We start from the raw sequence: 19,387 nt of genomic DNA on the forward strand, positions 1-19,387 counted from the left end.
ACTTGGCAGCTAGCTGGAACATGGAGAGGAGTTTTTACTGTGTATCCTGAACATGATCAACTCCACAGTGGGGCTGGGAAGGCTAAGCAAGTGCGCAGAGGTCGATGATGCAAAGAGGACCAGAGAAGCTTCTGAACGTGAGCAAAGCTTTCATGATAGTAATGAGAACACACAATTTGGTGCTTGCTGACATGGCCACGCAGTCAGTGTCACATCATGAATCCTGGTTACATCTGTATGGCACCTCTCACTCCTCGAGAGCCCATCTTAGTAGAGCCTCTTAAGGGTGGACCAGAAGAGGTTGCAGCAAAGTGGCTAGGATCAGAGAATTTGCGAAGAACAAGGGAAAACTGTCTATCAGAGACCTGGGAAGGGGAAACTGAGTCCCTGGGCATGTGCACAGGGCCTTTCCTTGGGCTTTGCTGGGAGGCCCTGAGCTCCGGCATGAATCATGCCCAGGGTGGGGCATCCTCAGACAGGCAGCAGACTTCCTAGTCTGCTTTGGCTTGGCCTGGTCCTAAGAAAGAGAGTCTCAGAACAGAACTACCAAGCACCGAGGAAGAAGATGGACTGAGCCAAAGGGAGAGACAAAAGACTGGGGGTTTTATTTTCAAAATGGCCTTGTGATATATCTAAGATTGAAAGGGAAAAGTAATACTCCTTTCGCCCAAATATTTTCACTTAGAGGGAAAGCTTCTCTACAGTGCATTTTATTCGATTTTAGAGAAGTACAAAAATGCAAGCGGTTGCCTGCCATGGCAGCATGACCCTAAAACAGGAGCCGTCAGCTGGGATCACACATCAGTATGGAGGCAGACTTGTGCAATGTTGTACACACCATCACAGGAAAATGAAGAACAAGAAGATAATACATTGTCCAGTAGGAAGCAAGACACTTGGTCTTTCAAAGGACAAACAAAGTGTGTGTTTAGAGCCCTCACACAGCAGGCGCTCATTCCTGATTGGCTGCAATGGATCGCCTCTCTCTCTCTGTCCCAGGAAGATGTCCTCTGGGCCTTGACATGAAGTCTTAGGATATTTCAGCAAATTTTCTGATAGACTCAAATAATCTTCTGACCTCGTTACACATCTCATTGATTTCCTGCTTCAGTTTCAGACACTAACACTAGTCCATTTCAGTTGCTGAAGGGGAAGGTTTGGGAACATAGAGAAGTAAATTAAAGGAAGGAAAAACAGCAGTTATTCCAAATGATACTGTTCAAGTCTGAGCATGTGGGTTGCATTTATTATGAAGGCAGGTGGTTGGAAGACCCAAGTTTACAAGACTCATAATTAACTGACTTTCAGCAGAAGGTGCAAAAGGATGCTGCCAAAATGCTCTGGGACAAATCTGTGGACAATTCTCAAGAGCTCTGGGAGACAGGGTTGCAGAAAGCTTGGCAATTCGGTAATTGTCTCCTAGCAACCAATTACTGTTTAAGTAATCAGTAGTCATTCTAGTCAGGATAGACTGGAATATTTCAGTTGTACTTAACACTAAGTAGACTGGTAAGTAGAATCATTTGTGACCTTCTCAACAGCACTTCCTGGAGAAAAATTTCAACACACCTGCTCAGCTTGATTCAAGTATGTTTCCCCTCTTGGTGCAAGAATTTGAGACAAGAAATTTTAAACCATAAGTGTATTTTCCAAATGGAGGACATTTGAGCCATTTGATTGAATTTACTAAATGTTGAGAGGCAGAAAATCAAAAAATACGGACATTCTCGTAGGAATATGTAGGACAAAACGAAGGACACAGGGTGCTTGTCACTGAACGTCCCCTCGTCTCATAGCTGATGACCTTGCACTTCCATTTAGTCTTGGCAATCACCATATAATCATCATCACACCTAAACTGCTCTCTTTTCCACTCCCAAATGGATACTGGGAACCTATTTTTTTCTATGTTATCTCCTCTTTCTTCTCTCCAGAGTTATAAAATCCTGGTCAAAATCTCTGGGCTTTAGTCAGTTGTTTGGCTAAGTGAATTTCTCAGAGAGGCAAAGGAACACACGCATGCTGTTATCTGCACACATGCAACAGGAACACTACACAGAGGAAGATTCTTTTTTACTACGTGTCAGATTAGTATAATTTAGGTGAACACTGATTCATGACATGTAGGAGAGATTTTTATATAATATATGTATACACACACGCATACAAAAAGATATGCCCCATTGATTTGAGAAATATTGTATCATAAAAACAAATATTTATACTGCCTGCTTTGTATATGCAGTACTTCAAACGATGCAAGTGTATTAAAGTATTACATAAACCTACAATGCAAATTATAGTATAAAAGCAGAGATGAGGAAAACCTGTAAATAACCATCAGATAGACTAAAAGATGATGATCTAAATTGATAATCAATTTCGGTACTGAGTACGATATGTACAGTTTCCATGCTTATCAACCCTAAAGTTTCGTTCTCAAGCTCTTATACTTATTTTTTTATTTAATCCTCACACGAGTTCTACGAAGTGAGTATTATTCCCATTTGACAGGTAATAAAAATATGGCTTAGTGTGTATTCAGTGTCCAAACAGGTGGCACAGTCAGGTATACAAGTGGCATAATTCTCAGTTTTGCTTTGTTCTTACACCATGGTTCTATTCATTACGAAAATCAGGTTTTGTAAAGGATTTTCTTTTACTCCAGCTTTAAGAACAAGATCATTCCTATTCGTGGTTTTTTCAGTGTGGATATCAAAGGTGTGGAGAGCTGATTATGGAAACTTATGTGCCACATGAAACGGAATTTAATAGCGTCCAGTTATTCCCCTGCTCACTTTCCAAAAGTTCATTTGAAAGTCAATTTGTTGAGTATCGAAACTTCTTTTTCTCGTTAAAACTATATTATACATGATTTCCAGGCCAACCACAAAAGATTTAACTACATAACGTAGCACATTGTATAATAATACTATTTCAGGCACAATTAAACAATATTCATCTTGGTTTCATGGGAAATTTTTATCTTGAAATATTATAAATTCGTTCTCCCTACCTATGCAGTTGGACAGAGGGAAATGAACTTGACAGATATGGGCGTCATATCTTTGTAGCAATAAATTAACCACGCATTATCTCCATTCTTCCTCGCTGCTCTTTGCCTGAGGACACCCCCTTCTTATGGGTCCTATTATTAGAACATATACTAACATTTCAAAGCCTCTCTGCCCTGATTTAGAAAACGAAGGATAACTGCTATCCCAGACTCCATAACGTGATCTCTCCTGCTAATATGTAATATACAAGTCATCCTTGGGGTCCCTTTTGGAACATTCAGTGGTACCTTCCGATTTTTATAAATCAGAGAATTTTCCTTTATAATTTCTTTACATTTTTCGGTATTCTGTATATCTAGTTTTCACATTGAAAAACGATGTGATTTAGGATATTTATTTTAATAATCTCGGTCGTTAGCTATGGTACGTGAAGGCAAAGAGAAAATCGTGAATGATGGTTTTTCTCAGGACTGAAGTATAAAGAAGAGGGTCTATAACTGGGCTCCATGGTACGAGTTAATCAAATGCAGGGTTTTACATAAATATTAGTGTATGCATTTTTCTGGAGAGGGATCCCCAGCTTTTACCAGATTTACAAAGGAATCTCAACCTCAAAAAAAGATTAAGGACCATTCCTGTGAGGGTTATTATTATCCGTGAAGAGTTGAGTCATCATTCCATTTCATGGAACCCTGTCTATAGGAATCTATCAGCACTAGTTCCTGAAAATACAAGTCCAGCTTCCTATTTATAGTCCACACCCCAAGACCTACACCAAAAATCATGTGGAAAAAAGTCAGCCATCCTGTTTAGGTAGAGTCAAATATGGATGATTCTACCATGTTTTGTCCAAGCCAATTAGTAAAGAATTTAGGTTTCAAAAAGAATGTTAACGTATTTGAAATGGGCCTGGAAGCATTGTTATTTTTATCGTGCCCCATCTAATAAGCTTTGTGATTTTATTTTAAATGTGATGATTAAAGGTCCCTTAAAGAAGGGGAATTGAAAAGCTGACAACTAACCAAATTCTCCCATGACATTTCTCATTCTCACCTTAACCAAACTTTCCTGGCATTCCTCATCCTCACCTCTGGAAAGAGAAGATACATTCCTCAGCTGTTAACTGTTACGCTTACTGTTGCCGCTGATATAACAAATGGGAGATCTCGACCACCTGTTCTTCAGCTCAGCTGAAAGCAGGACAATAGGCGGAAAAGGCTTTATCATTAGACTGAAAGATAATTGTATGATAGCTTCCAAGAATTTTGCTCACAGCCATGTGTCAGGTACTGTACAAAATTCTTCACATGCATTATCACATTTAATCGTCAACAATAATGCAGTTGTCAACCCCATTTTACAGATAGACTGAGTGTCAAACCACACTCCTAGGTATTGACAGTTGCCTGATTCCATAGCCCACTACAGCAGAGGTCAGAAATCTCAATTTCTTGATGGTGGGAACTTAGGGAAAATGAGATGCCAGAGACCTTCATGGAAGTTTCTTTTTTGAAGGTCAGACAGTGAGAGCCAGGTCTAATTCAAAAAGCAACTTGTCTCTTTAAGAGAGAAAAGTAGGGTAAGACCTCATGGAGTTCACTTCATCGTAGTTTTTTCTGCCCTTGCAAGGAAAAAAGGCTTTTACAGGGAAAGAGCCCTGTGGAGTTTCAGAGTAGAAACATTGACAGTTACAACAAGGACAAAAGAAAACTGTGACATCAGAGAAGAAAGTTTTCTTGTGGTTATCAATTTACTTTTTAAATGCCATTCTAGAAAAGGCATTCATTCTTGCAATCCCTCCTTGTATGGGCGGAGGAAGGGGAGGACACATTTTGTTTTCTACTACAAGAGTGATATGAAACAGCTCGTCTGTGTAAAATTGGCCTTGGCAGCGCTGCCAGGACCAATAAGGCCTTAAGGAATTTACTGAGCAAATACTGGTGTAAGCCGTTGGCCCGAAAGCTGGGTGTGCTTTGCACCCTCAAGTTGTATTCATTCCATCATGGCAAAAATATGCAAAGAAAGCTGTAGCTTTCTCATAACCTGTCAATTACTTCTTCCTCTTTTTCTTCTTTACTCCAAATCTTTTCTATAGACTATTTCAAGAAGAGGCTTTTGACTTTTGTGTGCTTGATACAGCCCTGAGGCACTTGGGACAGGGCCACCAATGACTGCACACCACACGAATCGCTTGTTGTCTCTTAATTGCATGTTCTGTCATTTTCCTTACACCTACATATAGCACCCACAGGCATTATTTGGAGTCTGGTGGGGTGCTGAGGGTTAACATACTGACCTATGTTGCTGAACTAGTCTTTTGTCTTTGTATAACCCTTCTTCATGACATATATATATATAGCTGGTAGTACGTGACAATGGGAGTAATCTCAAGTTGATGGAATTGACTGATATTTTTCTGCTTCAAGTGAAAATCCTGTTGAAGAAATGGAGCTCAGTGGTCCTTTCAAAGAAGATTTGTTCCTTTTCCAACTTGAGTCTTTCTAGGGTGTTTGAAGTCCTTTTCTAAATTTGATTTGCCCACAGTGAAAACTGGGTTCAGCACATGCCGTCTTCTCTCTACCCTGAATGCTCAGTATCACACTCTTATTTGCATTTTTCAGCCAGCCCTCTCATCCTCATTAACTCTCATCGCCACTCCTACAGGCATAAATCATCTCTTACTTACCCTGTGTCCCTAATTTCCTTGGCTTTCCCCCCGTTTGTTGCTGTGGTTTCTGAACTGCATGTATCTGATTTGCCTTTTCCATGCCTCTGCCTTGGCTGTAGGATTTCTTTGTGCACAGCAACTCCAAGCAGGTAAGTGAGCTACTACCTAAACCTTGCTTTAAACTCCTGGGCTGTCTATAAGCTCGAAATGTCTTGATTGTCCTGTTTGTTTTTTTAGATAGAGTAATATAATGCCTAGGTAATTCCATGTTGGGTTTCAACACTTAACTGAATATTTCAAGGTATGCCTGAAACCTCAGCATGACAAGAGACAGTTAAAGTTTGGTCGTGTGTGCTTCTTATTATAAGCTGTACCTTGTCTTTGTTTCCTAAACTGTTATACAGTTCCAGAGCTCTTTGGTTTCCTTACATTTTTAAAATACCATGATCCATTTTTAAAATTGATCCTGCCCTCTAATGAAATCAAACTTGCTGTTTATCAAGTTAGTCTGTTTTCACCTTGATGCCCAGTTTACTCAAACATTATTACATATATATATATGTATATATATATATATATATATATATATATATATATATATATATATATATATAATTGTTTAATGTCTCTCCCACCATAAGTCATGACTGGCCATCATTGCTTGCAGCTTTCTGTACAGCAGCAAAGTATGCAAGTAGTGTTTCATCATTAACTCAAGTAATTGAACTAATGCCTTGAACTGCCCCCTCCCAGTTGTCTGTCAGGCTCCAGGGTAATGAAAGGTACCATCTGGGCCTGGGAGCTTCCTGCTGCACGTGAAGACATTTGGGAGTCTTTATTGTTTGCTTTTTAGGTGCTCAGGCTGCAAATGGCCCTGGGGTGAATGTGCCCTGCAAATGGCTGGACCGGCATTGGCAGGTCTCAGCTGAGCTTCATTCATAGTGACAGTTCTTCTGTCTGCTATCCATAGGGATTTGGGGGACAAAAGGAGGGCACTCACTGTTAATTTATGCACGCTTAGCATCTTCAACTGAGAAGCACTTTGTTCTTCCAAATAATGGTTTTTCAAATGCGGGTGGTCAGCTTTTCTTATTATTTCCCTTTTGTCAACTAGATTTTAGTCTTTGTTTCAATTCCGCCACCTCCCTACACTGCCCGCCTCACCATCTCTGCTGTGGGTGCTTGCGTGCGTGCGTGTGCGTGTGTGTGTATGTATGTATGTAAACAGAAATATAAAGGAAAAGTATGTGTCTGAAGCCAGAATGTCCCTGCTTGACGTTGATGGATTTCTTTCATACTCTTTGTAGAAAGAAGCAGATGCCATCGATGACACACTGAGTTCCAAACTTAAAGTCAAAGAGCTTTCGGTGATTGATGGTCGGAGAGCTCAGAATTGCAACATCCTTCTATCGAGGTATTGTTGATGTTGAATAAACATTTCTGGTGGGACCAGCTTCTCTATCATGTGGCTCCAAACCACATGTTTGTACTTGTTCCTTTAACTGGATTCTGCTGAGGTACAGTTCTTCAGACTCTTTTCTGTCTGATGTGAGGATAACTGTCGGTACTTACGTTCCCTAGTGGCACGTATCAGAACCGGTTGCCTACTTTCTTAGAGTTTCATTTCCACACACTTCTCAATTTAAAAGGCAGAACATCCTAAATCAATTGTGTGTGTGTTTCCCAGAGAGCCTGTAAAATGGACTTTACTCTTACTTATACTTCTTGGCTCCAGAGATATTTTGGCTGTTGAGTAACCCTGTCACAGAATCAGAACCAACAAGGAAGCCTCTTTTCTTTCTTTCTTTCTTTCTATACTCAGATCTTTATATTTCAAGGTTATATGATTTCATGCTTTTTCTGAACATTTTTATGACTAAAAGGATATGTAAATCTCAAACCTCAATGAAATGCTCATTTATCCAGTTTAGCCCTGTTCAGAAATCTTTCTTATAATTAATGAACCATCACAGCCTTGGAATTTGAAAAGAAGAAAGGAAATTTGGGAGTTTGGAATCTGATCGTAGGTTCAGGCGGTGTGTCAGGTTGTCTTGGGCATTTTTAAGTAACTTTTCTGGATCTAGTTTCTTCTTTCCTTAAAAGGGACTTTCACGTTAGGCAAAGATACCTGATGCTTCTGAGGTGAATGAGGATGTAAAGAACCTTGAACTTTGAGGCTTTAAGTGTAAGTCACGTTGGCTGCCTTCTGGAAAGAAGGTTATATGTTCGTTGAAGCTGGTGTAAGGTGACTTCTCTTTCAGGGAGAGTAAAGAGGGAAAGTAGTAGTCCTTAGTTTTTAGATGATCTTAGAGTAAGTTTCTTTTAACACAAAGAGCTGCTGTTTGTTTTTCAGCATGGAAGTTTGATTGTTAGCCAGATATATATTACTTTAGGGAGCAAATGTTTCCTTTAGTGAAAGAGAAATTGAAGCTTAGTGAGATCCCTGAATTTTAATACAACTACTAAGGTAACATGAACCATCTTGTTAGCATTTCATTTCTGCCTCTGGAAGAATGGAAGCTATGTCAGTGGCCTGTATTTATCCCCATTTTTGCTCCCAGAACACAGGCTGAGGAAGACACCAGTAAAAGGAATTTGAAGGTCTAGTTATTTTTCTTTTATAGTGTATACAATCTGTTTTGTTATACTTTCTTTTTACAAATAACATTCTTTAATAGCAAGATTAAATGAAAATTTGGGATTTTTTTTTTTAATTCTAGAATTTCCCCCTATATTTTGTTCTTTTGCAGTCTAAAGGGACACTTTAAAACAACTTGACAAGGAAGCCATCATTCTAAATTTCTATAGTATTTAAGCATTCATAGGATAAAAACCATGACCCAGTTCCTCACAGACAGATTAGTCTCAGTGCTAGGTGCCCCCAGGGTAATTACACTAGTTATAGATAAGGTTATATCTCTTTCTGGCAAATTTCCCATCCCTTAATTGAAGGAAGTATTTCATATTTGTGGTATGTAATTCCCTTCTTACCTCAAAAGTGTCAGAGCCTAAGGTGACTTAGAACTTGAATGTGTCTAAACTCTCTGGAAGACAGTTCTAGAACTTGCCTCGTAGCTGTTAGATTATTAAAATCCAATTTAATGTATAAGTGTTATTATACTGTGCATCAATAAAAAGTGTATTGTGCATAACAAAGTAATTTTGAGTCTCAGTTGACCTTATGGTAATTGGGCATTATTGATCCAGTTCTAAAACCTTCTCTCCCACAGAGGATTCATTAGCACACGCTTTTCCGCTCAGTGGTCAATTGTTTTAACTCTCTTGGTCAGGAAAGAACAGGGCTGACATGTTACGTATGCTGTGGTAAAGGTAAAAGAAATTGAGCCGGTTTAAATTTGTTTTTTTGTATAGTTTTTTGAACCAGTCAGCAGTTTACCATGCTCTCATTCTCCCCTTTTTGTTGGCAATGCATTACTACCCACTAAAGGAGCTGGGGGCTTAAAGGAGGGAAGAGACTTGTGAGAGTGTGTTTGATACTTTTTTCTTAGAGAGATAGCACTTTGGAGCCTGTATTTCCCTGGCAGTATGCTGCGTGCCACAGGACTTACCCAGACTTCAGATAGCACTGCTGCCTTTGGAAGCTTGCGGCTGATTAGAGAAGAAAGACGACACAGGCGAGATGACTTGTGAACAATTCAGGGCTTAGACTGGTCTGACTGGAAGGAGACGGGAGCTCGGCCAAAGGAGAGTGACAGCGGCAGCGTTTACCAGGAAAGTGGGCCTTGAAGGGTGATACCAGTTATGTGGGCAGGGGGCGGGCGGTTCCAAGGAGGTGTGCAGCCAGCGGAAAGGCGCTGGAAGGGTAGAAGCATAGCTAGTAAAGAGCCCTGTAATTGCAGCAGGCAGTTATCACCTGGGTTGAACGAGCGCAGGACGGAGAGAGAGCCTGCGAGCCATGCCTGATGTCTTGGTAAGGGCATGAGTCAGCCCAGGATCCAGCCATACCTCCCTCATCTATAGAATGGAGATGATGAAAGTGGTAGCCTGGCAGGGGGCTTGTGAGAATTATGCCTGGCAGGAGGCCTGCATGTGGTAGCTGCTCACGTCGTGGCCTGTTTATGTGCCCATGGGATCAGATATTGGTGCAGTTTATTCAAGAGGAGAACACTTTGTTTTCATAAGGTTCCAAGTTTGGTCTCTCAAGGATTTACAGGATAGGTTGGAAGGGGTCAAGAATTGGAAGCCGAGGCAGCCATCAGGTAGGAGGCTGTTTCTGTTGTCCAGGTGAGACTCAGTGAGGGGCAGAGCTGAGAGAGACGAAGAAACCCTGAATATGACTTGGAGACTGATTTCGTGCATGGGGACGATGAATAGGAACATTTCCAAGTGGATGTCAAGATTTCTTGCTTTTCCACACTATCTTCTTTTATGCTTATTTCATTCCTAAAGGATGGCAACCCTCACTGCTTCTTATCTTGCTGACTAGGAATTTAATTCCCAGCAATGCAGTCATTCCACCACAGTGCAAGCTTGTGGCATATTCCATAGGCGGTATTTTAAGGAGTGCCTATGTCTGCAGTGTTTGGTTACCCTTCAGAGCTGTTCCTTAGCCACACACTGCAAACATTGGTCAGGAGCATCCTCGGTCAGGAGCACCTGCCACAGCCACTCCTGGAGCTGAACAGGCCTTTGGAAAAAAGCCCTTCCTGCCCCATCGTCCAAGCAGGGGAGGAGGCGCATGTCCTTTTTATGTGCTCACAGCATGAGTGGCCAGGGTCTCTTGCAGCTCCTAGAAAGAGAGTGGCTGGAAAGTACGCGCTTGAATCAGAAGCTTCAGGCCACCAAGGAGCCTGCCTCTCCTAGACTTGAGAATAGAATGGCAGAGGCCCTAAGCACATTGAGCAAAAACATGTCTACTGCACGTCTGTAGGCAACATGTGGCTATTTGAAATTCACTCTGCTTTATTCCCTAAAACAGACTTCTCCCTTCCCTCCCCCCCCCCCAAAAAAAAGGGCAGAAAGAAACTTGGAAGTCAGTTTATATTGCAAAATGAACCCACCTAAAATACACTTTTATGAAGTGTTCTGCCATTCTTTTTTTCCAGATGCTCACTTAACATGGCAGCCAGAGTGTAGTAAACCACAAAAAGCTACTTTAAAATAGGAGGATTTGGCTTAAATCCACTGAAGCAGTGCTAAGGCTGATCTAGCCATCCATCCCTAACTTATTGTAATTACTCCTGGATGTTCCGATTCTCTTGGCAAATTTTTGAAATATTTGAGTAGAGCAAGGTAGCGTTAAATACTGTTTTTAAATGGCCGGTTTGTTTCCTGCCTTGTAAAGAAAGTTGAAGTGGATGTCTCAAAAGTTGCCACCTTCCAGCACACCAGAACACTGCCAAGCTTTAAAAGCAATTAAAAGGTTAGAACTGGTTGGGTCCTTAAATTACAGAGATTAGCAACTCATTCTGTGGATGACAGATGATACTAAGAACTCGGCAACGTATGGAACCATCCCGGAGGGCAGCGTACCCTTCTCCTCTTTCCCCAAAGGTAGTTTCTTTGTCTGCTCCAGCAGGCCACGTGCAAGGCGGTATGTTGACAGGTAGATTTTCCTAAGTACTATCCATTAAAGTCTCAAGTCTCTTTGTGGGCCACATTAAGAGAAACCAAAATTGTTATGAATTAGAGCTAGTGTTTAGTCCAGACAGCCTCTGGGGGATTGAAGAGCATAAATATATACAATTTCAAAAGCAAGAAGTTCTGCACTCCATATGGGGAGCTAATGAAATGCAAATCCGATACTTCAAGTATTGTTCTCACTCTGATTTTCAACTTCTTTTCTTTTAAATGCAAAACAGAAGGACTCAGCAGAACTACACCATAAAGTGGTTTCTTCAACTCAGTGTGTAAAGGACACAGAGCTAATTTATTTTTTTCTTATAAGTGGAACTTTTCTCATGGAGACTATAGGTGTTTCCACAGCCAGTTCATTTTCATTCGTGGCAGTTTCAGCCTTGCTAATGTTCCCATTCCTTGGCCTGTGTGGCCATTGCTCGGTGTTTGTCCTTAACTGACTCAAGAGCCTTGGGTGTCCTGGAAGCTAGGGCCACACAGGGCCTGTACGGTGGAGATCTTGATGCTGGGATACAGTTTTCCCAGCATATGATTTACCCATGCCAACTTGGCTTAATTGTTCCATTTATGTTTGGGCTTTGCCACCAGAACGTTCTGGTGAACATGTTCTTGAGACAGTGATTGTCACCAGAATGACTGCAACAATCTGGATACGTCTGCTGAGGTCCAGGGCTGCTGTCCAGCCCAGGAGTGATGATGGTTCCGCAACTAGGACTAGGCGGTCAAATGGGCCTTAGTTTAGAACGTGGACAATAGGGCGTGTTACTTAGATGCTGCAGTTGGGTATGAAGACATAAAATAGAAGAAAGTGGTACTGATACAATTGGATTCCCAAATGTGTTCCTTCCCTGTCCTACTTGTTGGCACATGAAACAACATGAAGTGTAAAAGGCAGGATGGATGGTTTTAACAAGGTCATGTCAAAATCCAAAGAAAAGGACAAGCCAGAGGTGTCCAGAGTAGACTGTTTTGTCCAGCTCCACCCTCGGCAGTCTTTCCCCCCTCCATGGTCTTTGTGTCCACCCCAGCCCTCATCCAGCCCTCTCATTTATCTGTGAGAGCATGAGTAAGCATGCATTCTTTACATACCCTTGTGTCTTGAGTGTTTTCGCTTATCATTTGATTCTCCCAAACATTATAACCACCTTTAAAATAAATACCATGTCTTCTAATTTTTTTTAAATGTTCCCAGACCTATTGGGTACTGTGTGCAAAGAGGACACTCTGGTGAAATAATGGATATGAAAGTGCTTTGGGAAGTGTCCATAGTAACCCTGCTAAGCACTGTTTAATGATCAGATAACTTCCCGTGAATATTAAGGTTACATAAGTACTACTGCTTTTTTTTAGTCTGGTGTAGAAAAGTCTGCCTTGTAGAGTATTAATGCAGTTTATTAAGCCTTTTCAATGGCCAGGCACTATTACATGCATTATTATTTCACTTTTTACACACACATAAACATATATGCACACACGCGCGAACACACACACACAAAAAACCCTTTTTTAATGTAGTTATTATTATCCCTATTTTATAGATGAGGAAACTGAGGCTTAAGAAAAACTTTTTCTGAGGTCATACTGACCAGAAAGTGTTAGAACTCGGACTGGGACCCAGCCTTCAGCTATCTCCTCTCGTGTGGAGGTTGTTTGTCTTGCTCTGCACTTGTGTGTTTACGTCTTTATCTTCAGTCCTAAGTGTGATTCTTCTTGGAGATCATAGACTAGAAGAACAGCTCAAATGATGTGAATATGCCACGTTAGCGGTAGCTCGTAAGGAAGTAACATTTTTAAAGTAAGTCTGGGTCTAACGCTTACAAATAGGACAAAAGAATGACTCTATTGTTACAACTAATCATCTGATTAAGACTTTTTGCCCTGATTAAGACTATTTATTGGTTGTGGCTACTAAAAGCACATCTTTACAAGTATGTTTTAATGTCCTGACACTTGATAGTCAACATTTTGCTGTCCTGACATAATCAAGCCATAAATCCTTAATTAAATTAGTAAATCATAAATTTATGGTAGAAAACAGATTTGTATTTTGCATAAATCCTTCCCTATGAGATACTAATTAGATAAGCAATATTTTGGGATTAGCAGTCAAGAATCTTGGGCTTGTCTTAGATTCTGCCACTTTCTACATGTTTGGCCTTGGGCAAATCACTTAGCCATTCCGAGCCTTGGTTTCTTTCTCTATTAAAATAAAAAATAACCGTCACAGTATTTTGAAGTTCAGATAAAATAACATGTGGAAAGTCCTCAACTATGAAGTGCTTGTAAATTTTATTTTGTATATTAACTATTGCTCAATTTTTTAACAGTCACTTAGATTCTAACCTTAAAATCCATTTTTAATACAACAGCAAACTTTTAAACACTTCTGATATATAATAAAATTAAGAATTTAGCTCTTTCACCTGCAATTCATGGATAGATTTGTACGGGTGTTGTCCCCATTGCTCATCTTCCAATCCCTTGCTTAAGGAGACCAAACGATAAAACACGACAGCTTTGTTCTCTGTGTCAGCAGAGCATTACAAAGCCCTGAAAGAATGTTAAAGCAGTTTCAAAATACTACTTTTCGGTGCAGTATTGTCAGGCAATAAGCTTTTACTGGGAGATTTTGAGCAAAACGGTACTTGAAAATCAGCAGCTGGAGTAGCAAAATGAATTATCTTACATTAAATTTTGATACTCAAGCCCGTACTGTTAACAACAAAATGAAATATTCTTTCTCCAGGTTGAAATTATCCAATGATGAAATCAAACGGGCAATTCTAACAATGGACGAGCAAGAAGATCTGCCCAAGGACATGTTGGAACAGGTGAGCTGTCAGACGGATCTCAGCACACAAGTGACCACTGACTTTCAGCGGGGAGGGAGACAGTGAGCAAATCCGGTTGTTGCTGGTAGATGATTTCCTCATTTCTGAAATGCGGGGGGTTGCGCCAAGTTTCCGTGCGACTCTATTAGGAGACTTTATGACTTTATTCTCTGATTGTCCCTCAACATGCTGGGTGAGAAGGAAGGTGACGAGTTTGTCAAATGCCTGCGATCCACAATGCCAGCTCTGTCCCTCATACAGCAATTAAGTTATTCTGCCTCAGTAGGTCATATGTATCTACTGGCTTTACTGGCAAATGTGTTTCATAGGAATATCAAGACTCACTTAGCACGATGAGATCACACCCATACCCGTAAACTGATTCATTGCTAAATCCTTAATACAATTCGTGTCTTGATCTCGGTTCACCACTCCCACAACAGAAGCCACTGTTGAACCCCTAGCATTGTCATCGACATCAAAATACTTGTATGTGTCATAAGGTGGGGTGCAAATTTCTCGGGGCGAAGTCTTGTCTCTAACTTGTGTGGCACTCCTCTTGTGTTGTAAACGGCAGTACATTCACATGCTGGGCCAGCAGGTTTGGATGGATTTACACGTAGTCGGCACACGTCCTTGTCCATGGTGTTCGGAGGTCATTTGTATTATCCGTGGTGGGCAGCAAGTCGAATGTGGTGACATCGCCTCTCTCTCTCCGTACAGTATTTCTACACCGTGCTCTGTGTAACCACCCAACTGTGTTATGTGATGTTCAGCAGCTTTGCTCAGTTGTCCCCCAAACGACAGTGTTGTTGACTAGCCTCTAGGGATTATCACCTGCCCCGTTGTCTGGACCTAAATTCTCCTTTGTTTTGTGGCGATAGTCTCGGAATGCCCTAAGTCTGCTTGTCACATCATCCTTGGGACAGTCATTTTTTGAGTGATTTTGGACATGTGGGCCATGTTAATTATAGCCAGGTCCACTTAAGGTTGACAGTGGACACGAGCAATCATGATTCCAGGTTGAACTTGAGGTCTCTGTCGGTGCGCTCAGCTTCCGAGAGCATAGGAAAGGACATGTTGCATGGCTGACAGTGACCCTGGGCAGCAAGGCTGTTCCAGGTGCAGTGCCTGTTTGTCTGCATGTACATTTTCCATGGTTCTTACTGGTGTCCTAACAGGTCACAGACACAGAGCAGGGAGGAGTGATGTGTGTGGTGTCACCACACCTAAACAGACCTGCCCTCCCTGAAGCCATTGCAGCTGTCATCGTCCTAGGTGAAAACCCTCACGCTAGCTGTGGGAAAACTTTCTGTGCTGTCCTTTGAAGGTTTGATTTAGTTGTCAAAATAGTTAATGACTGCGTTTCCAAGTCTGTTAGGATGCTCTGTGTATGAATAGTTTAAAAGGAATTCCTAAACCTAAAATTCATTTTTAGAGCATTTTACGGCTCCCTCTCTTGCTGTACACCAGTCAGAACAGTCTCTGCCCCGAGCCAGTGCAGCCCAGCTGCCCTCTGCCTCTCCCCGGCTCCCAGGTGGCCCTGCGCTGTGGTTGTCGACATCAGAAGTTGCTCACCCAGAGTGAAGAGCTGAGCAGAAAGCTGCTTTCGTTCTGAGGCTTTCAGTCCCTATCGGCAAGGTCATGTGTTTAAAATTCCACAAGATCTGTTTACTGTGAAATTGCATCCAACAAAATGCCTCCTTGAGGGAAAGGATTTCAAAATCTTGCCAAAAGGACTTACAGTGCAAATAGAATGTACTTCAAATAAATAAAGTAAGCAAACGAGTCTACTGAAGCAGAATCTGGCCAGTTAGGATACTTTTGACCTGGTCTCTCCTGATAATTCTGTGTATCTCATCAGTCATGCTCTTTCTTTTCCTCCTGATTCTACCACCCCTCCTCTTGTTTCCTTTGCCTTCATACAACACTCTTCCCAGACAAGCACTCAAGCCAGCATCTCTGCTCCTATTTAAGGTTCTCATGAGCCCCATTCATTCCCTCCTCTCCTGCTGCTTTTAGCTGCTGGGCTCAGAACTCAGGTGAGATCAATATACTTGTTCTTGGAATGTATACCTTTCTCCTGTTCCCAGGTGTCTGTGTAACTCTTCTTTCCTCTTCACACACAGTTGTTACCCAGCTCTGCTCTGAGAACTGAGCCTTAGCGGGCTCCTCTCACTATGCCCTTGCACGTAATGAAAGAGAGCGTAGTGATTGTGTTATCCCGGAAAGGGGCCTGTGGGCTCTGCACGGCTAGTTGGGGGCGATACCTGAGACTAGAACTGAATTTCCTTGCCCAGAAGGTAAAAATCCAAACTAAGGGGAACGAACAAGCCTCTCTCTCTCTCTCTCTTCCTCCTTCCTTCCCCTTGCCTACTACCTTCCCTTCTTGCACTGAGGAAGAATGAGAAGATTCTCGTCCTGTACAGTGGCACTATTTGAATGTAGGAACATAAGTGACAACTAGAAGCTAAAAGGCCACCAGACCTATGAACTCCTCCCTGACACCTACTGTCATCTGTCCCCGGCTTCTACTCCATCAGGAAAGAGGAGTGTCCTTGGCCCATCCTGTCCTTCTGCTCAGAGACCCAGCATGGTGGGAGGACTCTGCCCCCCTCTTCTAGACCTTTCACTTCTTCCTCTTGACACGTAACTTATTTAAGTCTCAGCGTTTCACACAGGCACACGCATGCATGCGCACACAGACGCACGCACACGCACCCATCTAGCCGCTGTCCTCTCTCTTTTTTGACGCAGCCAAAGTTCTTGAAAGCTTGTCCCCACTTGCCTCCTGTTCTCTCTTTTTCAACTCATACAAGTCTGTCTTCCTCACCTTCCTAAAGCTGTTCTCACCAAGGACACAAACATTCCTTATTGCTGAAGCCAGGGGGCACTTTGCAGTCCTTACCTTCCTTGATTTCTTGGTGGTATGCGACACTAATGGCCTGATAAAATGCCTTCTGTTAGCCCTGTGATTTCACAGAGGCCCCTCCATTGCCTCCTTCGAAGGTTCCTCTTCTTCTTGTCTTCATCCTTTAAGTGCTGACTATTCTCAAGCCCTGCTTTTTTTTCTCTTGATGGCTCCAGGCACCTCACTCCCATCCGTGCATGTTACAACCAGCACCAATGCTTTGTCTTCCAAACAGATCTGTTTGGGATTTCAGACCCATTTGTCCACCAGCCTACTACAATTTCCTACTTGGTTCTCTTGCCAGTATTTTAAACACTAAACTCACGTTCTCCCCACCTACCCTCAGCCAACCTTTTCTTCCTGGGTTCCATGTTATATTCTGTGTACATTTTTCGCCTAAGCAAGAAGCCTGGGCCTCATCCTTTTGACCCTCATCTCCTATAATTCATCCACCAACAAGCCAGTCCAGTTCCATTCAAATCCCCTAAATAGCTCTAGAATCTTTCCACTACCCAATCCAGGCCACCATCATTTTTCACCTGGATTACTGCATCAACCGTCTAATCACACCCCCCTAATACTTTCCATCCCTCCTAGTTCTTTCTCCACTCTGCAAACACAGCAATCTTTTTAGAATGCAAATGCCTTCTTCTACTTAAGATTTTAAGTTATATCCCAGTGCCCTCAAAATAAAGACTGCACTTCTTATAAGGCCTTTGCCTTCACCTTGACCACAGCTGCCCTCTCCCACTGCCATTACAGCTGCTCTTCCACTCGCATAAATGCTGTGCTACCCATTCCAGACCTCGGCACATAACATGCATGCTGCGTGGAATACACTTCCAATCTCACACCACTAGCCTCCTTCCCTGGAGTCCCTATTCTTTCACTGCCAGTGGCACCCAGACTCACTGCCTTTTCTGAGGTCCCTTAGTTAAATCCAACAAACATTTGAAAACCTGCTCCATGGACCACCCAATGCCAGCACAATGCCAGCATCAAGTTATGAGGAGGATCTTGGAGTCTGGAGGGTCAGTGTAACTTTTTTTTTTAAATGTCCACAGGCATTTGATCTACAAGATAGCACATAGGCCTGTGCATACACAGACGCATATTTGTACCTTTAAAGGAAATCAGACGCATACAGAAGTACTTTCTCAACTTTAAATATTGTTGCTATTTCTTCCACATTCCATGCTCATTTCTTCCTCCAAAATAAAATATGGACTTAAAAACTTTAAATCCCACTGCGTTCCTCTCATCCAACTTTACATGGAGCAAAAACATGAGATGGGATTAGATAAGCCAGAGAAATAAGCAAACTGAATGGAAAATACACATAGAATAACTCATTCCAGCCAGCATGATGTAATAGAAAAAAAGCATAGTGCTGGTAGCCAGGAGACATAGATTCTATTTCTGACGATGACACGCACTTGCTCTGTAATCCTGAGTGAGTTGTTTAATCTCTCTAATCCTCAGTTGTGTTATCTTCTAACGAGAGGGTTGAATCTCCAAGGTCCCTGCAAAGTGGGTCCTGGTGAAGAACCATCACAATTCTGATTTGAGAAGCAGTATAGAACAAACAGGTGCCAGGAATGACTCTTATACCCATTAACTACTTTTCAAGTAAAAATGGAAAGATTTAATCATTTTCTATTTTATCTTAACAATCACCCGTAAGCAGAGCTTATATAACTTAAACAAGAGTTAAAATTTCACCTTGGGATTAACTGCCAGGGTGAGAAATTACTGCAGAAATTTAAGTTACAAACAGCAGTTTTAATAATTATGTGTCCTTTGTAGCTCTTGAAATTTGTTCCTGAGAAAGGTGACATTGACCTGTTGGAGGAACATAAACATGAACTGGATCGGATGGCCAAGGCTGATAGATTCCTTTTTGAGATGAGCCGGTGAGTTTAAAAATGCTTAAAAAGTAAAGATGCCTCTTACCTTTCTTAGGAAGTTAAACTTTTGATTCATGTTAAATGGTTTGGGTTAATTAACCCGGTTTAACTTGAAGCCTGTTTGAATTCCAAAATCTCCTTGAGTCTGAATCGTGTGGAAGTTATTTTGTTTAATTGAGTTCTTTGCCCATGGGTAAGCCAGAGTCAGGGTTGCCTCACAATTACCTCTATTTCTGGGCCTTTGGGACTCAAATGCTTTGACCTAATCAAGTCATAACTTTGCCTGGTTCCAGTGTCATTCTCACCACTTTGATTTCTTGGGATGGTCTCTCACTCCTCCTAGGACCTCAGCATCCCAAGGTTGTTGTTAAACAGAAAAAAGAAAAAAAATGGACAGACCGCATGTCAACCTAGAGCCCACGTAACTGAACAGCCCGGGTCTGGATGTCAAATCA

General features: G+C 41.8%; 1 protein-coding gene across 6 annotated transcripts in view; it reads left to right on the forward strand.

The window, feature by feature from the left end:
* DAAM1 (dishevelled associated activator of morphogenesis 1) overlaps positions 1-19,387 on the forward strand; it is a 161,449-nt gene that overhangs the window by 124,275 nt on the left and 17,787 nt on the right. For 3 of the 6 annotated variants that reach the window (XM_074327416.2, XM_074327412.2, XM_074327414.2), the window contains exons 16-19: positions 5,805-5,834; positions 6,993-7,099; positions 14,030-14,114; positions 18,832-18,938. In XM_074327416.2, coding sequence (XP_074183517.1) covers positions 5,805-5,834; positions 6,993-7,099; positions 14,030-14,114; positions 18,832-18,938 — 329 coding nt within the window. The remainder of the gene's footprint in view (positions 1-5,804; positions 5,835-6,992; positions 7,100-14,029; positions 14,115-18,831; positions 18,939-19,387) is intronic. The other 3 variants (XM_074327417.2, XM_074327413.2, XM_074327415.2) reach the window with 1 other exon arrangement.

This window comes from Rhinolophus sinicus, chromosome 3, assembly GCF_057876585.1.
Source record: "Rhinolophus sinicus isolate RSI-liver-muscle chromosome 3, RSI-T2T, whole genome shotgun sequence".
Classification (NCBI taxonomy): domain Eukaryota; kingdom Metazoa; phylum Chordata; class Mammalia; order Chiroptera; family Rhinolophidae; genus Rhinolophus; species Rhinolophus sinicus.